We start from the raw sequence: 24,942 nt of genomic DNA on the forward strand, positions 1-24,942 counted from the left end.
TTCCAGGAAGGAGCTGGAGGCGAGGCTGGACAGCTCACGTAAGGCTGGATGTCAGGCCAGGATCCTGGACTTGTTCATGGCAGGGATGTGATATAAGGAGGGCAAGCACGGGTCATGCTGCAGAAGCTCCTTCCCTACCTGCCTTGCAGACCTGGGGGATTATATGATAGGATGGATGAGATCATGGAGGTGAGTTTTTGTCAGCTACGTGTTCACGTGCATGTGTGCGCATGCGCACGTACACACACACACACACACACACACACACACACACACACACACACACCGATTCTTATTCTGGGAGCAAGAAGAGCTTAAGGAAGAATGTGAGCTCCATAAGAGCAGAGTTGTGTTTATCCAGCTTAGAAGAACCCTTACCACCTGACCAGGCAGTGGTGCTGTGGATGGAGCATTGACCTGGGATGCAAAAGACCCAGGTTCAAAACCCTGAGGTCACTGGCTTGAGTGTGGGGTCGCTGGCTTGAGCATGGAATTACAGACATGACTGCATGGTTGCTGGCTTGAGGCCAAGGCTACTGGCTTGAGCAAGGGGTCACTGACTCAGCTGCAGCTGATGACTGGTCAAGTCACACATGAGAAAGCAATCAATGAACAACTAAGGTGCTACAACGAAGAATTGATGCTTCTCATCTCTCTTCCTTTCTGCCTGTCTGTCCCTGTCTCTGCCTCTCTCATTAAAATAAACAAACAAATAAATAGAATAGCCCTTCCTGTAGAGCCTTGTCCAGAGAGATTGCCAGAAGTACCTGAGGATCCTTTGTCCCCCACGTCTGGCCTCAGTCTATAGAAGGTGCCTAGGGGAAGCCTTTCTGGACTTCAGATCCAACTGAAGAGGCAGAGGGCTTAATGAGTCCCTAATTGTGTTGAGTACCTGCTTATAATGCACCAGCTAAGGCTTTGGGGCCTTTACATTTGTTATCTTCATAAGACCTAAAGACAGTGCTGAGAGTTAAGCATGATTATCCCCATCTTACAGATGAGAAAGCAGAGACTCTAAAACTGCATCTTCTCCGTGGAGGTGAGGTCTGTAGCAGTGGTGAGATTCAGCCAGTTTGCACTGGTTCGATAGAACCAATATCTAATTTTTTGTTTAGTTCGGTGAACCAGTTGTTAAAATGGCACTAGTAATCAGAGTTCTCTCTAAGGTGGGTGCCTGGGCAGCTGCCCAATGTGGAAATCACAAATTTATATTCCTTACTCTTTTTTTTTTTTTAAAGATACAGAGAGAGTCAGAGAAAGGGATAGATAGAGACAGACAGACAGGAAGGGAGAGAGATGAGAAGCATCAATCATCAGTTTTTCATTGCAACACCTTAGTTGTTCATTGATTGCTTTCTCATCTGTGCCTTGACCATGGGGCTACAGCAGACTGAGTAACCCTTTGCTTGAGCCAGCGACCTTGGGTCCAAATTGGTGAGCTTTGCCCAAACCAGATGAGCCTGAACTCAAGCTGGCGACCTCAGGGTCTCAAACCTGGATCCTCCGCATCCCAGTCCGACGCTCTATCCACTGCGCCAACACCTGGTCAGGCTATTCCTTACTCTTTTTTAATGTTCATCTGTGCACCAGTGTCTTCTTAGTGCCCAGAGTAATGTTAATTCCATTCATAGGTAAAAAAATTTTGACGAAACTGTTTGTAATATTTATTCATTTCATGAAACTCATATACCTTTGACAAAATATTACATTTTAATTCCCTCACGTTTGTTACTTCAGTAAACAAATATATAACATAAAAAGAAAAAATGCCAAACAACCAGGGGGTGACAAGCTGTCATTTGTTTCAAAGAGCTAAAAATATTGTCAGAACAATTGCTGTAAGTTCAGCAGAAGCGGAAAGGGGTTTTTCAAAGATAAACATAATATGTTCAGAGGAGAGAAGTCGCCTGTTTCTAATATATCAAACACAATGACTATTACTCTAATCAGCTAACCTCTAAAGGAATGGAATCCTACTCCTACAGTGAAAAGATGGTTAAGGGTAAATCACACAGCCAATGATGCTCAGATAAAAGTGAAGAAAATTGCCAGTGAGGACGCCAATCAAGAAGCAATATGGAAATATCTTAAATAACAGTTTTATTGTATTTTTTTGTCTGGTATTATTTAATATTATTCCATTAATATTTTATAACTCATAACATAATCTAGTTTTGTGTTCCTCTTTTATTGTTCTTATTTAAGTATTAAGTGCATGAAATATAATAATAAGCTACCTTTTAGTATATCGTTTTTTATACGTAAAATGGTCATTAAGGCAGAGAACCAGTTGGTAAATTATTTGAACGCCACCATCTATTCAGCCGCGGTTCTCTGTCCCCACAGCCCGCAGACACTGGATGTGCGGCTGGGCTACAGCCTGTGCCAGGAAGAGCTGGCGTTCTTGCAGAAGCGGAAGGTGGTGGTGGCTGAGGCGTTGAAGCAGGTGTTGCAGCTGGAGGAGGACCTGCAGATGGACGAGGTGGGTTAACAGAGCTTGTCCAGCCTGGGCTCAGTGCTTGCTCTGAACTTGGTCTTCTAACACGCACCCTGATGCCTGCCCCCGGGCCGGCCTCAGCACTGTCTTTCCTGGTTGCGCTTAGTACTAGGTTTGAGGTGAGGGCTGTGTTGGGTATGGCGCAGGTGTGTGTTTACAAGGGGAGGGGAGAGCAGAGTAGAGAGAGAGAAAGGAAGGAGCCCTAAGAGGTCCTGAGGTGACAAGATGGCCTCCCTCTACCAGCCAGGAGAACACATGAAGCTCCACCTCTTCCCACACTCCACACTTCCTCTCAAAAGGCTCTAGGACCTTCAGTTCTCCCTCCTCCCAAGGTCTGCACACATATAAACACTCCCAGAAGGAACAGCAGGTGGAAGCTGGATAGATGCGTCCATCTGCACAGCCAGCTTCTTCCCGTGGAGCAGACAGTGGTGCCTTGCTTAGAGCCCGCTATCACCTCCCCGGTGTGGACTGAGGCCCACACTCACCTGGGCATCAGCCCTCTGAGTGTCCACCTTCTGAGGTGAACCATAGGTATGGATGGAGACCTTGTGCCTGGGATGGCTGTGCTGGGGTGTTAGCCAACAGAAGGATCTTATCATCTTCACCAAAAGAAAACAGTTAGAGTAAGTCTTGGCAAAGAGCCTATGTAAGGCTTCAGAGCCCTTTACTGATAACAAATATTCGTTTTGGAGCAAAGGTATAATTGTACAGAGTGGCTACCCACTCTGAAAGACAATTCTCAGGTCATTCAGTTCCCCACTCTCTACTCCGGTAGCCCGCTCTCCCTCCTCCTCTGCCCTTCTCAGCTCCTGTCTGTCACTCGAAGGCTTCTCCACCCAGCACTGCCCAAGCAGTCCGCCTCTCTGTCCCCCAGGTGCCGCTCATAGCCATCATGGCCACTGGGGGTGGAACCAGATCCATGACCGCCATGTATGGCCACCTGCTGGGGCTGCAGAAGCTGAACCTCCTGAACTGTGCCAGCTACATCACTGGCTTGTCAGGGGCCACCTGGTAAGCATCTGGGGAAACTGTCTGGTGGAGCCCAGAGCAAACAGCAAAAGGGCTGGCCTGGGGTCTCTGGTGAAGTTCTCCCTGCCCCATGTTAGAGTGATTCATGAAGCCTGGGAAGCTCTACCCCTTACAGCTGGGTGACCTTGGGTATACAGGAGTCACAGGCATCCACTATCACTGACGTTGCTGTTCCTCTGGGGCTGTGCAGGGACCCGGGAGCATGGGGGCCTCCTATGCGTGAACTCCTGGCACCACTAATCCCACCCTGCTGAGGGGAGGCAGCTACTCTCTCTCCTAAGGTGGGTATGTGCCGAATCTCCCAGGGCAGGTGGAGCTGGCCCAGCTATGCTGGCTGCCCACACATCCCTGCAGGCTTCCTCTGGCTCCGACCTCCTCGTTCTGCTGATGAGCAAGGAGACTGAGAACTTGGCTCCCCAGGTGAGACCTGCATGAGGGTCAGCTTCTCCGCAGGAGTACCATGCGCGGTCCCAAGGGCCTTGTAGGGATCCACAAAAAAAATTTTTTTCAATCAGAAGAAAAGAATAAACTTTTAGGTTGAAAAAACATTTTAATAAAGAATATTACAGCCCTGGCCAGTTGGCTCAGTTGTAGAGCGTCGGCACAGCATGTGGAAGTCCAGGGTTTGATTCCCAGTCAGGGCACAGAGGAGAAATGACCATCTGCTTTTCTACCCCCCCCTCCCCCTTCTCTCTCTCTCTCTTCCTTTTCCACAGCCATGGCTCAAATGGTTTGAGCAAGTTGGCCTTAGGCACTGAGGATGGCTCCATGGCCTCACCTCAGATGCTGAAATAGCTCAGTTGCTGAGCAGTGGAGCAGCAGCCCCAGTTGGGCAGAGCATCGCCCTGTAGTGGGCTTGCCAAATGCGGTCCATGCAAGACTCTGTCTCTCTGCCTCCCTGCCTCCCTGCCTCCCCCCTCTCACTTAATTTTTTTAAAAAAGGAAAAAGAATATTACTATATTTGTCTTTATAAAACATTTTATTTTATTTTATTTTTTTACAGAGACAGAGAGATAGTCAGAGAGAGGGATAGACAGGGACAGACAGACAGGAACGGAGATGAGAAGCATCATTAGTTTTTCGTTGCGCATTGCGACACCTTAGTTGCTCATTGATTGCTTTCTCATATGTGCCTTGACCGTGGGCCTTCAGCAGACTGAGTAACCCCTTGCTCGAGCCAGCGACCTTGGGTCCAAGCTGGTGAGCTTTTGCTCAAACCAGATAAGCCTGCGGTCAAGCTGGCGACCTTGGGGTCTTGAACCTGGGTCCTCTGCATCCCAGTCCGACGCTCTATCCACTGTGCCACCGCCTGGTCAGGCAAAGACATAATTTTTAATAAAACAAAATTTTTAATCTTTTTATGGTGAAAGGAGGCTCGAAAGTCATATTGCAGCCCTGGTTCAGAGTGGCCGGGTCCCTCTGACTATCTAAGGCCTTTCTCGCAGCCAGGTCTGTGTCTTATCCTGTCTGGGGCTGGTGGGCCTCTGAGCCCTCAGGGTCCCAAGCTGAGGTCCTCATCCTGGAGGCACTCTGGGTGACTTTCATTTGGATGAGTGGGTGTAAACTCTCCCTAGGAGAACCAAGGGCTCCAGGGGCATCAGGGGCCCTGAGGCTTCAGCCCAGAGGGGACATAGCAGGAAGAGCTGACAGTTATGAGCATTGTCTCTGCACAAGCACTGGGGTGATGATCGTTTATGATGGATTATCTCATTTCTTTCTCATAAGAAAACTATGAGGGAGATGTTGTCATTATGCCCATTTTATAGCTGGAGAAACAAAAGAATTGTCCAGGGCCACTCAGCTAATGAGCAGTATTGCTGGGATTTGAACCCAGGTTGTCAGAGTCCAGGGCCCAGGTTCTTTTTGTTTTTAGACAGAGACAGAGAGAGGGAAAGAAAGGGACAGAGAGACAGGGAGAGAGATGAGAAGCACCAATTCTTTGTTGAGCTGGTGACCTCAGGGACTCAAAACCGGGTCCTCCACATCCCAGTCCAACGCTCTATCCACTGCACCACAGCCTGGTCAGGCGGGTCCAGGTTCTTAAGATTCCTGTTAACTGGCTGCCCATGGGTAGAAGTTTAAGAAGATAAGGGGGTACCTGGTCTCAGAAAGCACTGGAAAGGATTCTTTTAAAATCAATTATTAGTAATGTTTTTGAAAGTTGTTTTTAAAATATAAAAATAACCAAGTGAACCTTACAAAGAACAAGGTACTTTTTTTTTTTTTTAGATTTTACTTATTCATTTTAGAGAAAGGTAGGGGAAAGAGAGAGAGAGAGGGAGAGAGAGAGAGAGAAGGGGGGAAGAGCAGGAAGCATCAACTCCCAAATGTACCTTAACTGGGCAAGCCCGGAGTTTTGAACTGATGACCTCAGCGTGGCAGTTTGATGCTTTATCCACTGCACCACCACAGGTCAGGCAAACAGGGTGCTTTTTGTGGAAGAAATCTCCTGATCAACCTCTGCCTTCCCTGACCAGAAACAAGTCCTGTGAAGGAAGAGGTCACTATTCAGACAACTATACAGCTGCAGACATGGTTCACTGTGGGTGGGGGTCCCAAGTGCTGTCCTGACACAGACAGAAAGCTGGACCAGGACAAGAAGGGGCAGAAAGGAAAAAAGACCCAGGTCCAGGGGGACCCCCATCTTTGTTTTACTCCTCCCCACTGCTCCCATGTAAGTTAAGGAGGGGAAACAAATCTTTAGCCAGCATTGTAATTATGGGAATTAATGTGGCAGAGTGGAAACAGTCCAGGATGTGGAATCATCCAAGCCTAGGTTCAAATAATGGCTCTACCACTCCACAGCCCAGCCCTTACATTGTGCCAGGTACTATTCTAACCATGTTACATTGTATTAACTGATGTAATCTTTACAATAACTCTAGGAGATAAGTACAACTCTCCCCTTTCCACGGATGGGGAAGGATGGGGAAGATGAGGTCGAGAGTAGTTAGGTAACTTGCTCCAGATGACATAATAGTTAGTGAGTGGAGGAGTCTAGATTTAAACCCAGGAAGATCTGGGTCCAGAATCCTCACTCTTGAGCAACATGCTATACTAGGCACACCACAGGCAGTCAAGAAATGGTAGCCACTGTGCCTAGAGCAGTAATGTTCACCCCTGTCCTCCAGGCTTCTCTCCTGCAGGTTGAGGCTTCCCATGAGCTGCCCACCTTCTCTCTGGCCAGGGTCTGGGGTTGATCAGACCAGGCCTGGCTCAGCTCTATCAGCCATGCCTGTCTTTCTCCAGGACCATGGCTACCTTGTACCGTGACCCTGACTGGTCCTCCAAAAACCTGGAGCCTGCCGTCCTCGAGGCCCGGAGGCACGTGATCAAGGACAAGATGCCCGCTCTGTTCCCAGAACAGCTCCTCAAATACCGGGAGGAGCTTCAGCAGCGCAGCCAAGAGGGCTACAAGGTCAACTTTACAGACTTCTGGGGCCTACTGATCGAGGCTTGTCTGGGGGATGAGGTAGGTACCCAGCTTCTTCTAGGCCACACCTTTCCAATTCTCGTCCTTCCTAAGAATGTCTGGACTTACATTGCAGCAGGAGTTAGGTTGGACCTGCAGGTGCATCCTTGTGCTGTAGAAGGTATGAGGTGATGAATGTGTGATGGAGAAAGATGGTGGGACTGTTCTCTGACATCTCTCTAGAGTATAACTGAGATCCACTTGATGGGGGTGGCCTAGGTGTAAAAAGGCCCTGGTCAGTTGGCTCAGTGGTGGAGCGTCAGCCTGGCGTGCAGGAGTCCCAGGTTCTATTCCCAGCCGGGGCACACAGGGGAGGTGCCCGTCTGCTTCTCCACCCCTCCCCTTCTCCTTCCTCTCTGTCTCTCTCTTACCCTCCTGCAGCCGGGGCTCCATTGGAGCAGATTTGGCCCGGGCGCTGGGGATGGCTCCATGGCCTCTGCCTCAGGCGCTAGAGTGGCTCTGGTTGCAACAGAGCATCGCCCCCCCATGGGCAGAGCATCGCCCCCTGGTGGGCATGCTGGGTGGATCCCGGTCGGGCACGTGCAGGAGTCTGTCTGACTGCCTCCCGGTTTCCAGCTTTGGAGGGATACAAGGGAAGAAAATAAAAGTATCATGTCCTCTGAGAGCCACATCAAGACACCTGTGGGAGAAAATAGGGAGGGAGCTGGAAAAGGCTGAAGAGCCATCACACTGTGGTGCAAGTCTGACCCCTACTGGAGGAGAGAGGGAAGAAAGGCTGCATGGAAGCATCAGGGTCAGCAAGGCCTTTGAGAGCCCTCCAGCCAAGCTGGCCATTGGAGGAGCCTGATACCCCCTAGACTGGGCCTGCCTCGGTATCCCTGCCCCACTAAGTTATGGGCTGGGAGCTGCCAGGGGAGGTGTGGCCTCAGCACAAACTTAGCATGGATTTCAGAGCACAGCAACTGGGACCCTCACTCAGTCACACTCCCAGTAGTTGGAGGTCTATAGGTCACCACACAGAGGATGGGCCCAATGAGGTTCCTCCCTGCTCTGAGATCCAACGATCTGAGCCATATGTGCCCAAGAAGAGAACCAGCCTGTGTTGAGGCCCAGCTGTTGTGAGAGCCATGTGGGACATGCTGGAGGAGTGGGACCGTGGGATGCCGTGGTCCTGGATATCCGGGTGAGCTCAGCTGAACCCTGGGTCCTTTCAGCTGCACAGGCTCCAACGAGGACCAACTTTGCCTGTTGCTTGGACTCAAAGCAGAGATTCCCACCTCACTTCTATTCAGGCCTGTGGCTATCTGCCTCGCTCCCAACGGTGTCTGAGATGTTCTAATCTCAATCAGAATATTCCAGAAAGAGAAGGGACAGCAAATTTATTTTCTAGTATGTCCCCTTTTCCAGAAAATCTAGACAATTTATACAACCAAGGATGGCCCAAACTACATCTTCCACATTCATTCATTCCCTCATTCAATCTTTAACAGATGCAGTACCTCCTGCATGCCAGGAACTGTGCTGGGCCATGGGGATTCAGACACAAGGCACTCACAGTTTTTGATGGCTCCAACCCCATCCTGTCCCTTTTGATAACCTACCATCTAACCTGTCCTCATGATGAAGCAGGACGGGCAGAGACTGAGGGTGTTGGCTTTGGAGTCAGGCAGGATGGGGTTTAAATTCCAGCCCTATTCTGTGCTAGTCCTTAAATAGGAATTACAGCAATAAGTGGTAGTTGATATTTTTAACAAGAGTTATTGCCCCATGTGATGAGGAGAAATGCACCAAGGCTTCAACATCGGAGGTCTGAGCACTGCCTCCTGGGTTCTGTATGGGGAGGAGCCAGGGTTCCCGGAAAGCAGGTCTAGGATCAACATTAGGAGGTCTCTGCTCTTCCGCTCTGGCCAAAAGTAGGAGCCCCTTTTCCTTGGGCCCCCTTGACAATGAGTGTGGAGTTCACCTAAGGAACTCTTCTGTGTGTCTGCAACTTCCTCTATTTAGGACAGTCAGCTCTGTGGTGCCTAGATCTCTAGGCCCAATTACGACAGGTATCCCCTTTGCCTTTCAAGAGAGGCCCAAGAATCCTTTGGCCCACACATGTGTTTACCATCCCATACAGATTCCATGGTCTTCACAAGCTTGGGTAACCTTGGGCGGTCACGTAGTAGGCAGCTTTTTGGCCTGGGATCAGCACCTGGGCCTCTAGGGCCTCGAATGACCTTGTCTATACTGGCTGACTCACTTTGGAGAGTAGCCAGTGGCCTTAGCTTATCTAAAGGACTCCCACTCTAATTACACAGCACAGTGCTCTGGGAACTTAGAGGGACCTTTGCCGCCATCTGGTGCCCAAGTTTTCAAGCCTCTTGTTAAAAAGAGGGGAAGGAAAGAAGGGAGGGAGGGAGGGGGGAGCAAGAGGGAGGGAGGGAGGGAAAGAAGAAGGAAAGAAGGAAGGAAGGGGAAAAAGCTATTTTCCCCCCTCCTAAACACATTTTATTGCAACACACAAAGCAGGTAAGAAAAATGGAGCTGCTCCAGTTTGAGTGGGTGGAAGATGACAGGGATAAAGAGGGGCAGTGGTTGCCTCTCCCACCCCCACCTCTTCATTCTCTGGTTCTGGAGATAATGAGGAAAACCCTGGGACTCTGAGGGACAGCCCTAAACTGCAGGTCTAGTCCCTCCCCATCTGTGTCATAAGTGATGAATAGTCCAATGATGTGTACCTTCTACCTGTGCCTTTTAAAAGCAGGTTTAACTGGTGTCAGCTGGAGCTTTTACAGCAGCCTAGTGTGCTCAGGTCCACGCTGTGCCCTTATGCTGTGCTGCCCAGGAGCTGTTTGTCAGCTTCTGTTCCTTAACCATTTTGTTTCCCAACAGAAAAATGAATGCAAACTGTCAGAACAGCGTGCTGCTTTGAGCGAAGGCCAGAACCCCCTGCCCATCTACCTCACCATCAATGTCAAGGATGATGTAAGCAACCAGGATTTCAGAGGTAACACTGATGACTTGCAATTTACAGCAGGGTCCTTTTCCAGCAAAGCCACCCTGCACACACATGCCTCCACAACTTTGGCAACTTCCACATCAAAAGGTGCTCCTGACAACCAAAGAAATTAATTGTCTTTGTTACCCAGAGGCGGATTAAGGTCAGTTGAGGCCCCGGGCGCAGAAGAAAATATTGGGCCCCTTAAATAAAAAGACATAGACAAGGAAAATAAAAATACATATTAACCATATTTTTTAAAAATAAAGAAATATTACATACTATTAATGTTAAAATTGCACATATGAAACCAAACTTGGTATCATTAGAAAAAAGTGTAAAGTTGGGGTTTTGCGGGGCCCTTCAGAAGTCGGGGTCCAGGGCACGCGCCCGGTGCGCCCGCCATTAAATCCGCCTCTGTTGTTACCCCTTTCTGCCCTCAGGAGTGGGGAGGGGGACAGGGTTCCCTGGTTTCCCTGGCTGGCAGTTTGATGGGACAGGGGATGTAAAGGTCACAAGGGAAAGGATCCTAGATATTTCTTACATGCCCAGAGGGAGCAACTCTAGAGACCTGCACTGGTTTGGGGTCAGTTTTGGTCCCTATTTATCTGGTTTTCAGGAGCCAATGAGCAGTGCAGGTTGCAAAGCTGTCTTGACCAGCTAGCAGAAGCTGACCATGATGCCCCATGTATCCTATGGGGGAACCACGGCCTCACTGTCCAGGTCTTCCCAAGGCCAGCTCTGTGTCAGGCGTCCAGGAGGGGAGGCATGGCTGCACCACCTGAGACTGACACCCTGTCCTGCTGTTTGTGCAGAGTGGTGCGAGTTTTCTCCATATGAGGTGGGCATGCAGAAGTATGGGGCCTTCGTCCCCACTGAGCTCTTTGGCTCTGAGTTCTTCATGGGACGGCTAATGCGGAGGATCCCAGAGTCTCGGATGTGCTACATGCTAGGTAACTCCTGGCTGGGGGGGGGGGGGGGGAGGGGAGGGTATGGGGGGGGCCTCCTGGGAACTCTGCCCCATGCTGGCCAGGGCCTTGCCTTTTAGTTAGAGAATGACAGGGAGGCATGCTCTATTCCCCCAAGAATTGTCCCAGGTGAGACTGGGAATTGCAGGCTGAAATGGAAGCTTCTGGAACTCCCACCCTTTTCCTCTCTGGCTCTAGGAAGCAACATGCCTGCTTCTAGGGGCCAACCTAGCTCTTAGGGCCAGAGGGGACCATAGGATAAAGGCAAAGTAACTGGGAGGCCTGGCCCAGTTCCCAACCCTATGGTCCTCCCAAACCAGTGCCCTGAGTGCAGGGGCCTGACTATGATGTTCACTTATTTAATTCTCCCCTTCAGAGTCTAAACTTCATCTACCAAACGGCAACCTCAAAAAACAGATAGTTATATCCCAGGTTTGATTTTCACTCAGGGCACATATGAGCAGAAACCATTTTCTCCTTTCCCCTTCCCTCTCCCTCTTCTCTTCCTCTTCCTCTCCCACAGCCAGTGGCATGTTTGGTTTGAGCATCGTCCCCAGGCTCTGAGGTTAGCTTGTTGCTCCTAGCACAACAGCCTTAGGTGCTGAAAATAGCTTGGTTGATTTGAGCATTGGCAACAGATGAGGGTTGCCTGATGGATCCTGGTTGGGGGCACATGCAGGAGTCTGTCTCACTATCTCCCCTTCTTTCACTTAAAAACAAACAAACACAAAAAACACAAAAACAGCCTGACCAAGCAGTGGCGCAGTGAATAGAGCATTGGACTGGGATGTGGAAGACACAGGTTTGAGACCCTGAGGTCACCGGCTTGAGCGCAGGCTCATCTGGTTTGAGCGAAAGCTCACCAGCTTGGACCCAAGGTCGCTTGCTTGAGCAAGGAGTTACTCGGTCTGCTGAAGGCCTGTGGTCAAGGCACAGATGAGAAAGCAATCAATGAACAACTAAGGTGTCGTAACGAAAAACTGATGATTGATGCTTCTCATCTCTCTTATTCCTGTCTGTCTGTCCCTATCTAGACCTCACTCTGACTCTCTCTCTGTCTCTGTAAAAAGAAAAAAACAAAACAAAAAAAAAAAAAACATAAAACAGATAGTTGTCTGCACTCCTCCTTCAGCTATTGCAATCAAGCCCAGTCCAAATCAAGCCCCATGTCTTTTGTGAAGCCCTCCCAGAAGTCCTAGCCTTGGTGGCCTTTCCTCCTTCTAAAGGCCTATGCTATTGGGCATGTGGTTCAGTGGGTCATAGATCTGTAGTTAAGACACTTGGACTTGAACTTTCTGAGCCTTGGTTTTCTTAATTGTCGGTGTGTGTGTGTGTGTGTGTGTGTGTGTGTGTGTGTGTGTGTGTGTGTGTGTGTTTTAAAGAGAGAGAGAGAAAGGGGGGTGGAGAGGAACAGGAAGTATCAACTTGTAGTAGGTGCTTCTCATGTGTGCCTTTTCCAGGCAAGCCCAGGGTTTTGAACCAGTGACCTCAGTGTTCCAGGTCAGTGCTTTATCCACTGCACCACCACAGGCTGGGTAGTTTTCTCAGCTGTAAATTGGGCTTAAGAATAGAACCTGTCTTATGAAGTTCCAAATGGATCAACAAATGTGAAAGATTTCATATGAGTATTATCAATGTGTTGCATTTTAAAATCATGATAATAAGAGATAGCATTATATTTATCAAGTGTTATTCATGTGCCTGGCACTGTCCTAAACTAGTGTATTACTTGATGCAAGAGTGGGCATTTGGGCTTGAACTTGAAGCTTGCGCCTGTCGCTGCTGGGGCTGTGCCTTGTATGCTTCATGCCCTCTCCCAGCTCTGAGAGGAGGGTGGAGAAGAGCTGAGAGCTGGGACCACCAGTCATCTGGGCTGAGTTGCACTGTGGGCAGAGAAACATCAAAGTCTGTCCTACTCTGAGCAGCCTGGCTTGGAGGAATCGAGGCCAAAGCAGACGCAGTCAGTGTTTGCGTGGGTCTTGGGGCTCTTGGACAGAACTGCTCACGGCTGGACCTGCTCTCTAGGTCTGTGGAGCAGCATCTTCTCCCTGAACCTGCTTGATGCCTGGAATTATGCCAAATCCTCAGAGGAGTTTTTCCACAGGTGGACAAGGGAGAAAGTGCAAGACATTGGTAGGTGACACACTGGCTTCCCCTTTTGGTTGGGTGATAAGAGGTGGGTGATGGAGAGCCATGGATCACAAACTGAGGACCAGCTCATGTTCTATGTATCTCAATACCATCTGTGTGGCCCACAAACATGGGAAGGCCGCTAGGGCTGGAGAGCCTGCCCTGTCTAGAGGGGAGGGTGATTGGAGGTGAAGGCACATGCACCGAGGCCCAGCCTCAAGCCCCCTGGGGCCTCCTCCAGATGTTTTGGGGGAGTGGATCCGCTGTGTAGTAAGCTTGGCATGCTGTGTAGCACCCAGGAGAGCTGAAGAGGGGGGTATCTATGAGCATAGTTAAAGGTTGCTCATCTAGACCGTCCTCTCTGGCACCTCTCCTTATCTGTCACCTCCTCCTGAGCAATCTGGGACCCAGCTCTTGTGACCTGGTCTCCCCTCTCCCCTGCAGAAGATGAACCGCTCCTTCCTGAAATCCCCAGCTGTAATCCCAATGCCCTGGACACCTCGGTGGTGATCCCAGCATCTTGGCTCTCCAATACGTTCCGCCACATCCTTACCTACCGGTCCTTTGTGTCTGAGTTCCACAACTTCCTGTTGGGGCTGCAGCTGCACACCGACTACCTCCAGAATGGCCAATTCTCCAAGTGGAAAGGTACCCCATCCTGGCTGCTACCTGAGGCCTGCTTCCCTTTGGAGGAAGGAGAAGTCAAGGCTGCCATGGAGATAGGATGAGAAAACCCTTCTGACATGTTCATGAGGTCACGTGGCAGACCACCCCCACCCTGCCCCGATGGATTCCTGGGTGTGTCCTGGTACACATATTTAGTTAATTGCAGCTGTGCAACAAAACTCAGCAGGTAGAAATTGGCCCACAGATGGGGAATGGGGGCCCTGACTTTCTGCAATTGTCCTCTGGGGGCACCTATTTATGTGATTGCTGCCGCCGTGAGTTGGGCAGGGATGGCCCAGCTCCAGATCTACCAAGTGGGAAGCAGCAGAGCCAGGCCTTAGACTTCGATCTTACAGCTTCAACTCAGTGCCTCCTCCCCACCATGTTGAGGCTCTGAGGTTGATTTTCTACGATCTTTGATATTTTATCTGGCCATGGCCTCCAAATGGCTGCTTGTGTCTGGCCTAAATATCCTCATCCTCACCGTCTGGGCAGGAAGGGCAACCAGCTCTGGGACCCAAGTTTGTACCAATATATAGGAGAGTCTTTCACCCCTGTTATCCCACAAGCCCTGTGGCTGAGTCGTAGTGTGCTCTCTGTGCATATTCCATAAAAGACTTGCTAAAACCCCAAGCTAATGCTGTTCTTCATCAGCCCCCCCCCCCCAGAGGGGCACCCACTCACCTGGGCATCCTGGACAGACATGGGGTGGCTGGAGGTCCAGGCTGAGGTGAATGAGCTCTGGGTAGGGCAGTCCATCCCTACCAGGTACCTCTAACCATCTGCTGAGATCAGGGCGCTGGGCTGTGATGGTAACTGGAAGCCTTGGATTTCAGACACTGTGCTTGACAACTTCCCAAACCAGCTGACAGAGTCTGTGAACCACTTATGTCTGCTGGACACTGCATTCTTCGTCAACTCCAGCTACCCACCCCTCCTCAGGCAGGAGAGAAAAGCCGACCTCATCATCCACCTCAATTACTGTGCCGGGTCCCAGACAAAGGCAAGTGTGGCAATAAAAGGCTGTCCTCTTCTGAGACAGCCCACTGAATGAGAACCACAAACTAGAGAATGGAGGGATATGCACCCCCTACAGGCTCCAAGGTTTAGAGTGGGAGAAACAGCCCCAGGAAGCAGCCAGTTGGCCTTCACATGCAGGGGGACCATGGGGCTTGTGAAGACTCACTGAGCTGATTCCAATTCTTGCATCTGACTGTTATATTTGGCGATTCTTTAGCCGTAAAAAAAAGGAGTTTTAAAAAATAACCTTGATAGAGCCCAGTCAATTCTAAAGTCTTAGACCACTTCAAGAGCTTATAATATTCAATTTTCAAAATAATCACACTGTTTTCCTCTCCCAGGGACTATGACCCTTCGTGTAATTATACTAAAGAACTAGGACCAGAGGCTTTTATTTATTTACTTTTGAAATGTTCCTGCCTTTTAAGTGAAACAAGCTGATTTTTGTTCTACTTTAATACAGGAAAAGGGGAGTGCAGACAGATGATAAGGATGACAGTGATAATGACCTATGTTTGTAAATGGGTGACAACATCCTTTCCTATACACCATCTCACTTGATACTTATACTGGCTCCTTGAGATCAATGGCACAGCTGCTGTTATTTCCATGTTGTAGCTGAGGGAACTGAGGCACAGAGAGGCTAAGTGGCTTGTTTAAGATGACACAGCTTGTGAGCATGGAACCAGGAACAGACTAAGGGGTTCTGACCCTCTGAATCCACTGCTCTCTCTGTTACATTACGTTTATAAAGTAACCCTTTCAGAGTCCTTTGTGATGCTTCCTCAGTTCCAAAGCCCAGGCAAGTCCCCCATCAGCCTGCCAGCCATGACTGTACAAGGCCCAGCTCCAGTCACCGTCAGGCTGCCACCCACATCTACCCCGGTCTGTGTTTGGGGCAAGCATCATCGAAAGGACTTCTGTCCACTTTCCATGGGGAAGGAGCTTGCCGTTGATACACACCAGCCTACTGCCTCAGGCCCTTTGTCCTGACCTGCCTTTGTTCTAAAAATAGCACAAATAGGCCAAACAGTTGGACACTTGAGTTGTTAGCTGGGAAATTAGGAAGCTGGATCTAAGATCTCTGTGTTTCTTGTCCACCCCCATGCCTCCTAATACACAAACATGTCTTCCTGTGCTATTCTATCTAGCCAATGAAACAAACCTGTGAGTACTGTGCCACGCAGAACATCCCCTTCCCCAAGTATGATGTGCAAGAGGAGGGGAATAGTAACCTCAAGGAATGCTACCTGATGGAGAACTCGCAGGAACCTGATGCCCCCGTCGTGCTTTTCTTCCCACTCATCAGTGACACCTTCCAAAAGTACAAGGCCCCAGGTAAGCCGCCTGTGAGCTCTATCCCACTGCCACCAGCCTTGGACTGACAGCTCCTGCCTTTAAACTTATGCTGTCTTCTAATAGCGCTAAGGGGAAGCCTGGCTTAGCTCCCGTCCGAACCAACCTTGGTTTGGCAGAAAGAAAAGACCCCCATACCTCCATCGGCTGGCGGTGTCAAACTCGACTCCCAAACTCAGTCACTGAGCGTTTGTTGACACCCAGCTGTGCTCCTGGCACTGTGTTGGTGCTAGGGCAATCCTAAGCTGGGCAAGCTGTGTCCCTGCCCTAGGAGCTTGGAGAGGCGCTCGTGTTCATGCAGGGGTGTGCACCATGCATACATACGGAGGTGGGCTGGGGGAGAGGCAGGGCTCGAGTTATTACAACCTAACATAATAAGCAGAGTCTATAGTGAGTCCTTCTGCTGCCTCCAGGTGTGGAGCGAAGCCCCGAGGAGCTGGAGAAGGGCCAGGTTGACATTTACGGCCCCAAAACTCCCTACGCCACCAAGGAACTGACGTACACAGAGGCTGCCTTCGACAAGCTGGTGAAGCTCTGCGAGTACAACATCCTGAATAACAAGGACAAGCTCCTGCAGGCCCTACGGATGGCGGTGGAGAAGAAGAAACTCCTGAAGAGCCAGTGCTCCTCAGCCCCAGGGAGCCCCACCGATCCCGCATATGTGTCCACCGCGCCCGGAGCGCAGCCCGCCACGGCTGAGTGGCCTGCGCAGCCGCCTCTGTTAGCCGGCAAGGGGTGCGAGCAGGCTGACCTGGGCTTTCTATCAAAAAAATAAAAATTGTAAAAAGTTGAGGGAGACAGAAAGAGACCATAGGAAAAGAATACAGTATGTATTGGGGTTTTATACCCACTGGAATCTTAAAAATCTTTCCCTGCAGGGGAAGGGACCCAATAGCTACAGGCTCCCACATATGCCTAAAGTGTGGGGAATAAAGGCAATGCCTGAGGAGGAGGCTGCTTCCCCAGAAGCTCGGACTCAGAGCTAGAGCTCAGAGCCCTCCCCTCCCTGCTCCTCTCTGCCTCCTGCCTAGAGGACCACAGGGAATGCACGAGAGGACCGGAGAAGCACTCTGAGTTTTCTGGGAAAACACTTCTTAAAATTTAAGGCAATAATGTTCTTGTGAATGCTATAAGCAATTCTATTTTATTTTTATGAATCTGTATGTTAATAGGGATTGTGATGCTAGAAGACCTAGACGGAGTGCTAGAGACATCCTGGTCTTTTCAACAACAAAGCCAGACAAGTGACAGGGTTTCAGCAGCCTCTCTCTAGCCTCAGAACTGATGACTCCTGTCATCCTGACCAGACAGCCCTGTCTGCGCATTCAGCTTTAGTAAAATGCCAGGCAAAGCCCAAGTCTGCAACTCAGACTCATGGCATGAGAAACTATGATGCAGCTCAGGGTGTCCAGGCAGGAAAATGCAGTTAGGCACCAGGGGGTGATGCTGCCCAATGCCGTCCACTCCAAGGAGCCGGCGCTCGCTGACCAACCTGCCCCAGGAGTACTTCCCAGTTTCCTTCGCACCCTCCCCTCTGTTTTCCAGATGGGATTATTTATTTCTAAATGGGACTTCTCTTATTTATCCTGTGAGCCCACCACAGCCAGCACATCCCAGCTCTTGGAGAGTCACCCTGAGAGAACAAAACCAGGAAGGATCTACCCAGAAAGGACTAGGTTAGCCATGAAGAAAAAGCCCGTCCGTGGAGATGGTTTCCAGATGAACCGCTGGAACTGAGAAGTCAAATCAAAGTATCCAGTTTTCCCATCAGGTTGGGAACTTTAAAAATGTGTAACCTGAGCCACTGAGATGCCCAGGCCAATGGAAAGTGTGACCAGAAAGGCATGTGACCTGTACGAAGTCCAGAAAACCTGGTAGACGTGTCCTTTTTTCTGGGCTACCATGCTACTTAAGCAGTACTTTGGATGTTAGGAGACAAGTGACAGAGACCAAAAGTTTACAAAATTTGGCCTCCAATTTACATCCTTGCTACTCAAAGTATGATGGGGAACTGGTTAGAAATCTGGAATCTCAGGCTCCACCTTACTCATACTGGGTCAATCTACATTTTAAGGAGTTTCCCACCTCCTCTCTGATGCCCAGGTACCCACCCCCTAGGTGATGCCTATGCATATTAAAGTTTGAGGGGTGTGGATTTATGCCATACTTTCCCATAAGCCTGGAAAGCATGAACAATCGACTCCCCTGACCCACTGACAAACTGGGCTCTTGGACCTACAAAACTGGTCCCCTCCCAGATAATGCTAACCTGAGACTCCACCCTGCCCTCCCCACCAGAGCAGTCAGCTGCCTCCACTTTGACATCTTTTCCTTCTATCTGCATCAAACAGGCTCTCCTTAAATTATCAGAGTGAGTCATGTAGCAAGACCTGTTTGTTTTTAAAGTCAAGGCAGCCCTGCCTTGGATTCATCAAAGTATGTAGAGTGAGGTTTCTAAAACCATTGTATTATTTGAGCACGGAATAAAATGGCCATGTGGATAAATGCTGTTGACTCATCTGCTTTCATTATCTGATGCTGTAAAATATGCATAACTCCTGTCCTCGTTCCTGCCTGGCCACTGCCAGAGGTGTAAGAAAGACCTTTGCAACCCATCCCTCCTCTCCTGGACAGCTTCCTTTTCTCCCGCAGGGGTCTGGGCGGAGGAGAGGGGGCTCCTCTCTTTATGAAGCCATGTCAGCAACCAGCGGAGCACCAGTTCTTGCTGACCGATGCTAGCTGAAGCTCCAATGGTTTTCAGGAAGTGCTGATGGAGAGGCAGGAAGGGCAGCCCGCATCCGCGGAGCACCTGCTTGGCGCACGGTGGTCGGTGGTCGCAGTCAGGAAACAGACTCTGCTTTCCAAGGATTTAGATTTGGGTTGAGGAGAAAAACATGAGCTGATTTGTAAACAGATTTGAGAAGTTAAATAGTGACTTAGCTTTTAAAACAATGATGGCAATGTTACAGAGCAGGAAAATGAGGAAGGGCCACATAAGAGATAAAGACAAAGTGTCATCAGCTCTGAGAAGGGCAAGGGCACAGTGTCTTGGAAAGGGCAGGCGGGCTCCCTCACCAGGTTCCCTGCTTTTTACCTGTAACATGATTAAATAGAAAAATCAAATAAAACTCCTCTCTCCCCCTGCATCCCTCCTCCTTGTCTCCTTTTTCCTTCCCAGGAGAGTAGCCAGCATTCCACACTGGCACACAACCCAGTCGCCCTGTCCCACAGCAGATGTGCTCTGCTTCTACATCCCCATGAAAACACCTCTCCTCAAGGTCACCAATGTCCTCCCAATCGCCAGATACACTGAGTCAAATGGCACCGGCCCTTTCCAGGCCTTACCTTACTTGATCTCAGCACTTGGCATTGCAGACCAATTTCCTGAAACCCTCCCTTCCCATGACTTGCTTGTCCAAAGCAATTCAATTCAGTTTTGCTTGCAAACATTGATTGCCTTCTCATTAAGTGCCAGTCACTGCTGTAGGCATCGGGATAATAAAAAGGATTAACAAATGACTCCACACTTCAAGGAGCTTCCTTTGGTCCCATGTAGGAAGCCCACATGGAAACAGAACCATGCAATACAAAGAGAAAGTTCCCTATTAGCTGTATATACAAGGGGCATACATTAGGGGCTGCCAGCCTAGCCCTAGGGGAATAGGGCCAGGTTTGCTGAACACCTTCTTTCCTGGATTTCTTCCCACTTCCAAGCTCCTCCCCTGACCTTACCTCTCTTGTTCTCCTTTAAATGCTGGTATTCACTGATTCTCTCCTTAACTCACCTCTCCTCTCACTCTATACTTTCCTAAAGCAATCTCATGTACACCCAGGACTTTAACTACTGCTTCTGTTTTGAAGACTCTGAAACCTTTAGCTCTGGCCAAACAAATTTCCAAAGTTCTTGATTAACATATTCTAATTCTATACCAGTTAGCATTACTTCTGCTACATAACACAAAACATCTAAAATTACAGTGGCTTAAGCAAGATAGAAGTTTACTTCTATTTCTTATCAGAGACCCAGGCTCCTTTCAACAATTGCCTCTGCCTTTGTTCAAGTTTGCCTTTCAGTGTGTTATGGCTGCTGTAGCTCCACCCACCATGTCCTCATTCTGGGCAGCAGGGGTAATAAAGGGGACTGAGCAATTGCTGACTTTGAAGACATCAAACTAGTCCTGGTCTGTCTAGCTTTGTGCTCTTTTCTGTGAAAGAAAACTACACTTTTAACAAGATAATAAGAATTACCAGCTGTTGTAAGTATCTTTTGCTGAGCAACAAAACCCCCAAAAGTTTAATGACACAAAATAACCATGCTTTGATTATGCCCACAGTTTCCATGAGTCAGGAATTTGGAAAGGGCACACATAGCAAGGACAACTCCTATCCACTCCATGTGTAAGGCCTCAGCTCAAATGACTTGAACTGCTGGGGAGCACTCAGAGGGCTGGGGCCTGGAACAGCTGAGGCTGAAGGATCCACTTCTGAGATGGCTACTTCATTCGCATATCTGGTGCTCAGGCAGGAAAGGCTGGGGAGGATGAAGGATGAGCTGAGCTTGAATGACTGTCTGTCATAGCACCTTCGTGTGGCCTTCCCAGCGTGGTGGTCTCAGGATTGTCAGTCTTCTCACATGGCAGCTCAGGGCTCCAAAAGAGTGTTACACGGTGGCAGCTGCATTGGAGTACTTACGACTGAGCCTCAGAAGTCACTTAGCACTGTACTCCATTGGTAGAAGCATTTAGAAGCCAGCCTAGATTTAAGGGTAGGGAACAAAGATCCCATCTCTTGATAGGAGGTATGTCAACAAAATGTGTAGCCAACTTTCAAATCCCATACTGCAATAATTAAATCCTTAAAGCTGACCTTGCCCCTCTTTCAATAAACATATGTCACATTTTGGGTTCTATTACCGCAGACTCCATTTCCTGTAATAAATTCAATGTTAGGAATTACTTTATCTGCTAATAGAGATTGGACGATAGTGGCTTAAATGAATTCATGCACAGGAAGCCCACCGGGCGGCAGCCCAAGGCTGGCATGGCACTTCACTGATTCATCAGGGATCCTGTTCCTCCCAGCTCTCTGATTTCCCGTTCCTTGTGCAGTCCTTGGCCGTGTGGTCCAAGATGAACCCGGGAGCTCCAGCCATCATATCTATATCCCAGACTACAAGAAAGAAGAGGAGAAAGAAAGATTAAATTCTTTTCTCTTTAAATGAGACTTCCTGCAAGTCCCACACATTCTTCAGGTAACCAGAACTTGGTCTCACAATCACCCTTAACTTCAGGGAGACTAGAAAATTTTGGTTTTGCTTGGTTTGCAATGTGCTAAAAATCAGAGTTCTATTACTGAAGAAGGACAATTTATAGGCAACTGACAGTCTTGCTTCAAGTACCTACGAGATATTTCCACCTGCATGTCCTAAAAACTTCATGTCCGAGTGGCAGCAGTAACCTGGGTAAGGGGCCACAGAAAAAGAAGAGCTGTGTCTGAGAGGAGAATGAAGGGGGCTCTTCGCAGGCCAGAGTTCCTCCTCTAATCTCCTCAGCATGTGTCTCCCAGGCTTTTAACCACTCTGCGATTTAAAGTTATCAGAGTAAGACGCTAGACATGATCTAGTGCAAACCTTGTGACCATCAAATTACCAAGAAAGGGAAATACAACCTTCCACAAGAATTACAATTCTAATTTTTATATAGCAAAGAAAGTTGTGAGACTTTTCACCAAGTTACTTATTTTAAGAATTATTCAATACAACTAATTTCCAGGTAACAAGAGCACTTTCTATAGCACTGTCTGTGATAGGATTTAATCTGAAAAAACAATTGAATGCAGACTTAAAAAGTGACTGAGACAGGGATTGTTTAGTCTGAAGAAAGAAAATCAGAAGACAATCACAACTTGCAAATGGATGCAAGATGACTGTCCTGGAGACACTCTGTCGCTCTCCCACTCCATAGAGGATGGAACGGGAACAAGAAAGTGGACACTGTGGCTATAAGAAGACAGAGAAGGAAGAAAAGACATGATGGTGTATTTTCTGGGCCAGGCTCTTTCAGATCTTTCTTTATCTGAAAGATAAATATCACACATTATTTATCTTTTTGTGACTGGCTTATTTCACTTAGCATAATGTTCTCAAGGTTCATCTGAGCAGTGGTAGTCAACCTGGCCCCTACTGCCCATTAGTGGGCGTTCCAGCTTTCATGGTGGGCGGTAGCAGAGCAACCAAAGTATAAATAAAAAGATAGATTTAATTATAGTAAGTTGTTTTATAAAGATTTATTCTGCCAAACTTAGCGAAAATCTGACATAAAGTACTTGGTAACTAATTATTATTACATACCTTAACTTGCTATAACTCTTCTTTATAAATTTTATAAAGTTACTTCCCTACTTTATAAATCACCATTACTGTGGAACTGGTGGGCGGTTAGAAAATTTTATTACTAACAGAGATACAAAAGTGGGCGGTAGGTATAAAAAGGTTGACTACCTCTGGTCTAGATTATAGCATGTGATAGCATTTCCTAACTTTTATTTTTAGGTGAAATGAGGGGAGATAGTGAGGCCAACTCCCACATGCTCTCTGACCGGGATCCACTGGCAACCCCATCTGGGACCAATGCTCAGGTACCAAGCTATTTTTGGCACCTGAGCCTGATGGGCTCCAATGGAGTTATCCTCAGCACCCAGGGCCACGCTCAAACCAATTGAGCCACTGGCTGTGGGAGGGGAAGAGGGAGAGAAGGGAGAGAGAGAGGTGAAGAGAAGCAGATGGTCGCTTTTCATGTGTTCCCTGACTGGGAATTGAACCTGGGATGTCTACACGCTGGGCCAATGCTCTATCCACTGAGCCACTGGCCAGGGCAGCATTTCCTTACTTTTTAAGGCTGAGTAATATTTCATTGTATGATAACACATTTTGTTTATCCATTCATACATCAATGGACACTTGGGTTGCTTTCACCTCTAGACTATTGTGAATAGCGTTGATATGAACAGGGGTGTACAATTTCTCTTAGAGACCCTTCTTTCAATTCTTTTGGATATACAGGGGATCCTTGGGTTATGACACAGTTCCATTCTTATGACAGTAATGTAACCTGAATTTTGGTGTAAATTGAAACACACCCTAGCCTAAGTCACTTACCTATCCTAACACAGTTGTAAATCATAATCTAGAATATTAAAACACAACTAAACCACAGAAAAAGGAAAAGAACATAAATATACTGTACTGTATACTATACAGTAGTAATAGAAAAAATGACCAAAAAATGAGTGTAAAAAAATTTCTTACCTTTATTCCTGTGGTTGCTTGCACACTGGAAAGGGCATTGCAAAGTGGGAGAGAGTGACCTATTGGGAGGAGGAAGCTGGAGAGGCAGGAGAACCTGCAGAAGGTGCTGGAGATACTGGGTCAGCTGAATCAGGATTGCCTAAGGAACATGCAGGAGATGCTGGAGATGATTCTACCTGCATTACAGGTGTTTCATCTCTAGGAGCAGCTGATGTCAAGGGTACAGGATTTATTGCAGGCCTCTGCCTTCTTAAAGAATTGTCCCAGGCTAGTCTGGAAGATTGATGACTTCTTCTCTTCCAAAACCTGCCTATAAGGTAGCAAGGCGTCCATAACAGCCAAAACATTCACGTCTCAATTTTTTCAAGTTTTTATGGGACTGAGCATCTTAAACTTGAAACATCATATGTTGAGACTGTGGTAACCCAATGACCCCCTATATACCCAAAAGTGGGATTGCTAGATCACATGGTAGTTCTGTTTTTAATTTTTTGAGAAACTGCCATACTGTTTTCCATAGCAATTGTGTGTATTCCCCCTACCCCCATTTCTTTGTTGCATGTATTCACTTTTAAACTAATTTGACTAAGTACCAAGAAACATAATTTCTGGATCATATGGTAAGAGTATTTTATATGAGTTTGTGTGTTTTGTTGTTGTTATTGTTTGTTTTAAAGACATTTATTTTTATAGTGAGAGAAGAAAGAGGGAAAAATGGGGAGTGAGAAATTTCAACTTATATTTGCTTCACTTTAGTCCAGTGGTAGTCAACCTGGTCCCTACTGCCCACTAGTGGGCATTCCAGCTTTCATGGTGGGCGGTAGCGGAGCAACCAAAGTATAAATAAAAAGATAGATTTAACTATAGTAAGTTGTTTTATAAAGATTTATTCTGCCAAACAGCGAAAATCCGACATAAAGTACTTGGTAAGTAATTATTATTATATGCTTTAACTTGCTGTAATTCTGCTTTATAAGTTTTATAAAGTAAAGTTACTTCCCTACTTTATAAATCACCATTACTATGGAACCGGTGGGCAGTTAGAAAATTTTACTACTAACAGAGATACAAAAGTGGGCGGTAGGTATAAAAACGTTGACTACCCCTGCTTTAGTTGCTCATGGCTTGTAGTATGTGCCTTGACTGGGCAAGCCCATGGTTTTGAACCAGCAACCTCAGAGTTCCAGGTCAATGCTTTGTTGTAAAGTACCCGTACCTCAATTCCTCAGGTTTACGTAGAGACACCAAGTCCAGATGAATTTTGAAGAGTTTAATTAAAGGAGGAGGTTTATAAAATATGCCGGCCGCATATGGCTGACATGGGGCAGTTGCAAACCCAAATCATGTGCGCCAAAAACATTTCAGGGGCTGGTTGTATACCCTTGATCACACACGGGCAGGGGGAGAGGATGACATCATGGCACAAGCTTACATTTGTTTAGGGGATACAAAGAAACATTAAGACTTGCAAGGTAACGCAATTGAAGATATTTACAAATCTTTCAGGGTTCCTCTTCCCTCCTTTACCTAAAGGTATGTTACTCTCAGGA

At 47.9% G+C, this 24,942-nt stretch overlaps 1 protein-coding gene across 1 annotated transcript in view; it reads left to right on the forward strand.

The window, feature by feature from the left end:
• The window catches only part of PLA2G4E (phospholipase A2 group IVE), a 44,835-nt gene extending 26,251 nt beyond the window's left edge, over positions 1-18,584 (forward strand). The window contains exons 11-20 of the mRNA XM_066342642.1: positions 2,347-2,482; positions 3,375-3,511; positions 6,780-7,002; positions 9,841-9,955; positions 10,762-10,899; positions 12,940-13,047; positions 13,489-13,692; positions 14,547-14,713; positions 15,882-16,068; positions 16,500-18,584. Coding sequence (XP_066198739.1) covers positions 2,347-2,482; positions 3,375-3,511; positions 6,780-7,002; positions 9,841-9,955; positions 10,762-10,899; positions 12,940-13,047; positions 13,489-13,692; positions 14,547-14,713; positions 15,882-16,068; positions 16,500-16,861 — 1,777 coding nt within the window. The 3' untranslated portion in view covers positions 16,862-18,584. The remainder of the gene's footprint in view (positions 1-2,346; positions 2,483-3,374; positions 3,512-6,779; positions 7,003-9,840; positions 9,956-10,761; positions 10,900-12,939; positions 13,048-13,488; positions 13,693-14,546; positions 14,714-15,881; positions 16,069-16,499) is intronic.
• Positions 18,585-24,942: the final 6,358 nt, after the last annotated feature.

This window comes from Saccopteryx leptura, chromosome 6 (assembly GCF_036850995.1).
Source record: "Saccopteryx leptura isolate mSacLep1 chromosome 6, mSacLep1_pri_phased_curated, whole genome shotgun sequence".
In the NCBI taxonomy this organism is placed as follows: Eukaryota; Metazoa; Chordata; class Mammalia; order Chiroptera; family Emballonuridae; genus Saccopteryx; species Saccopteryx leptura.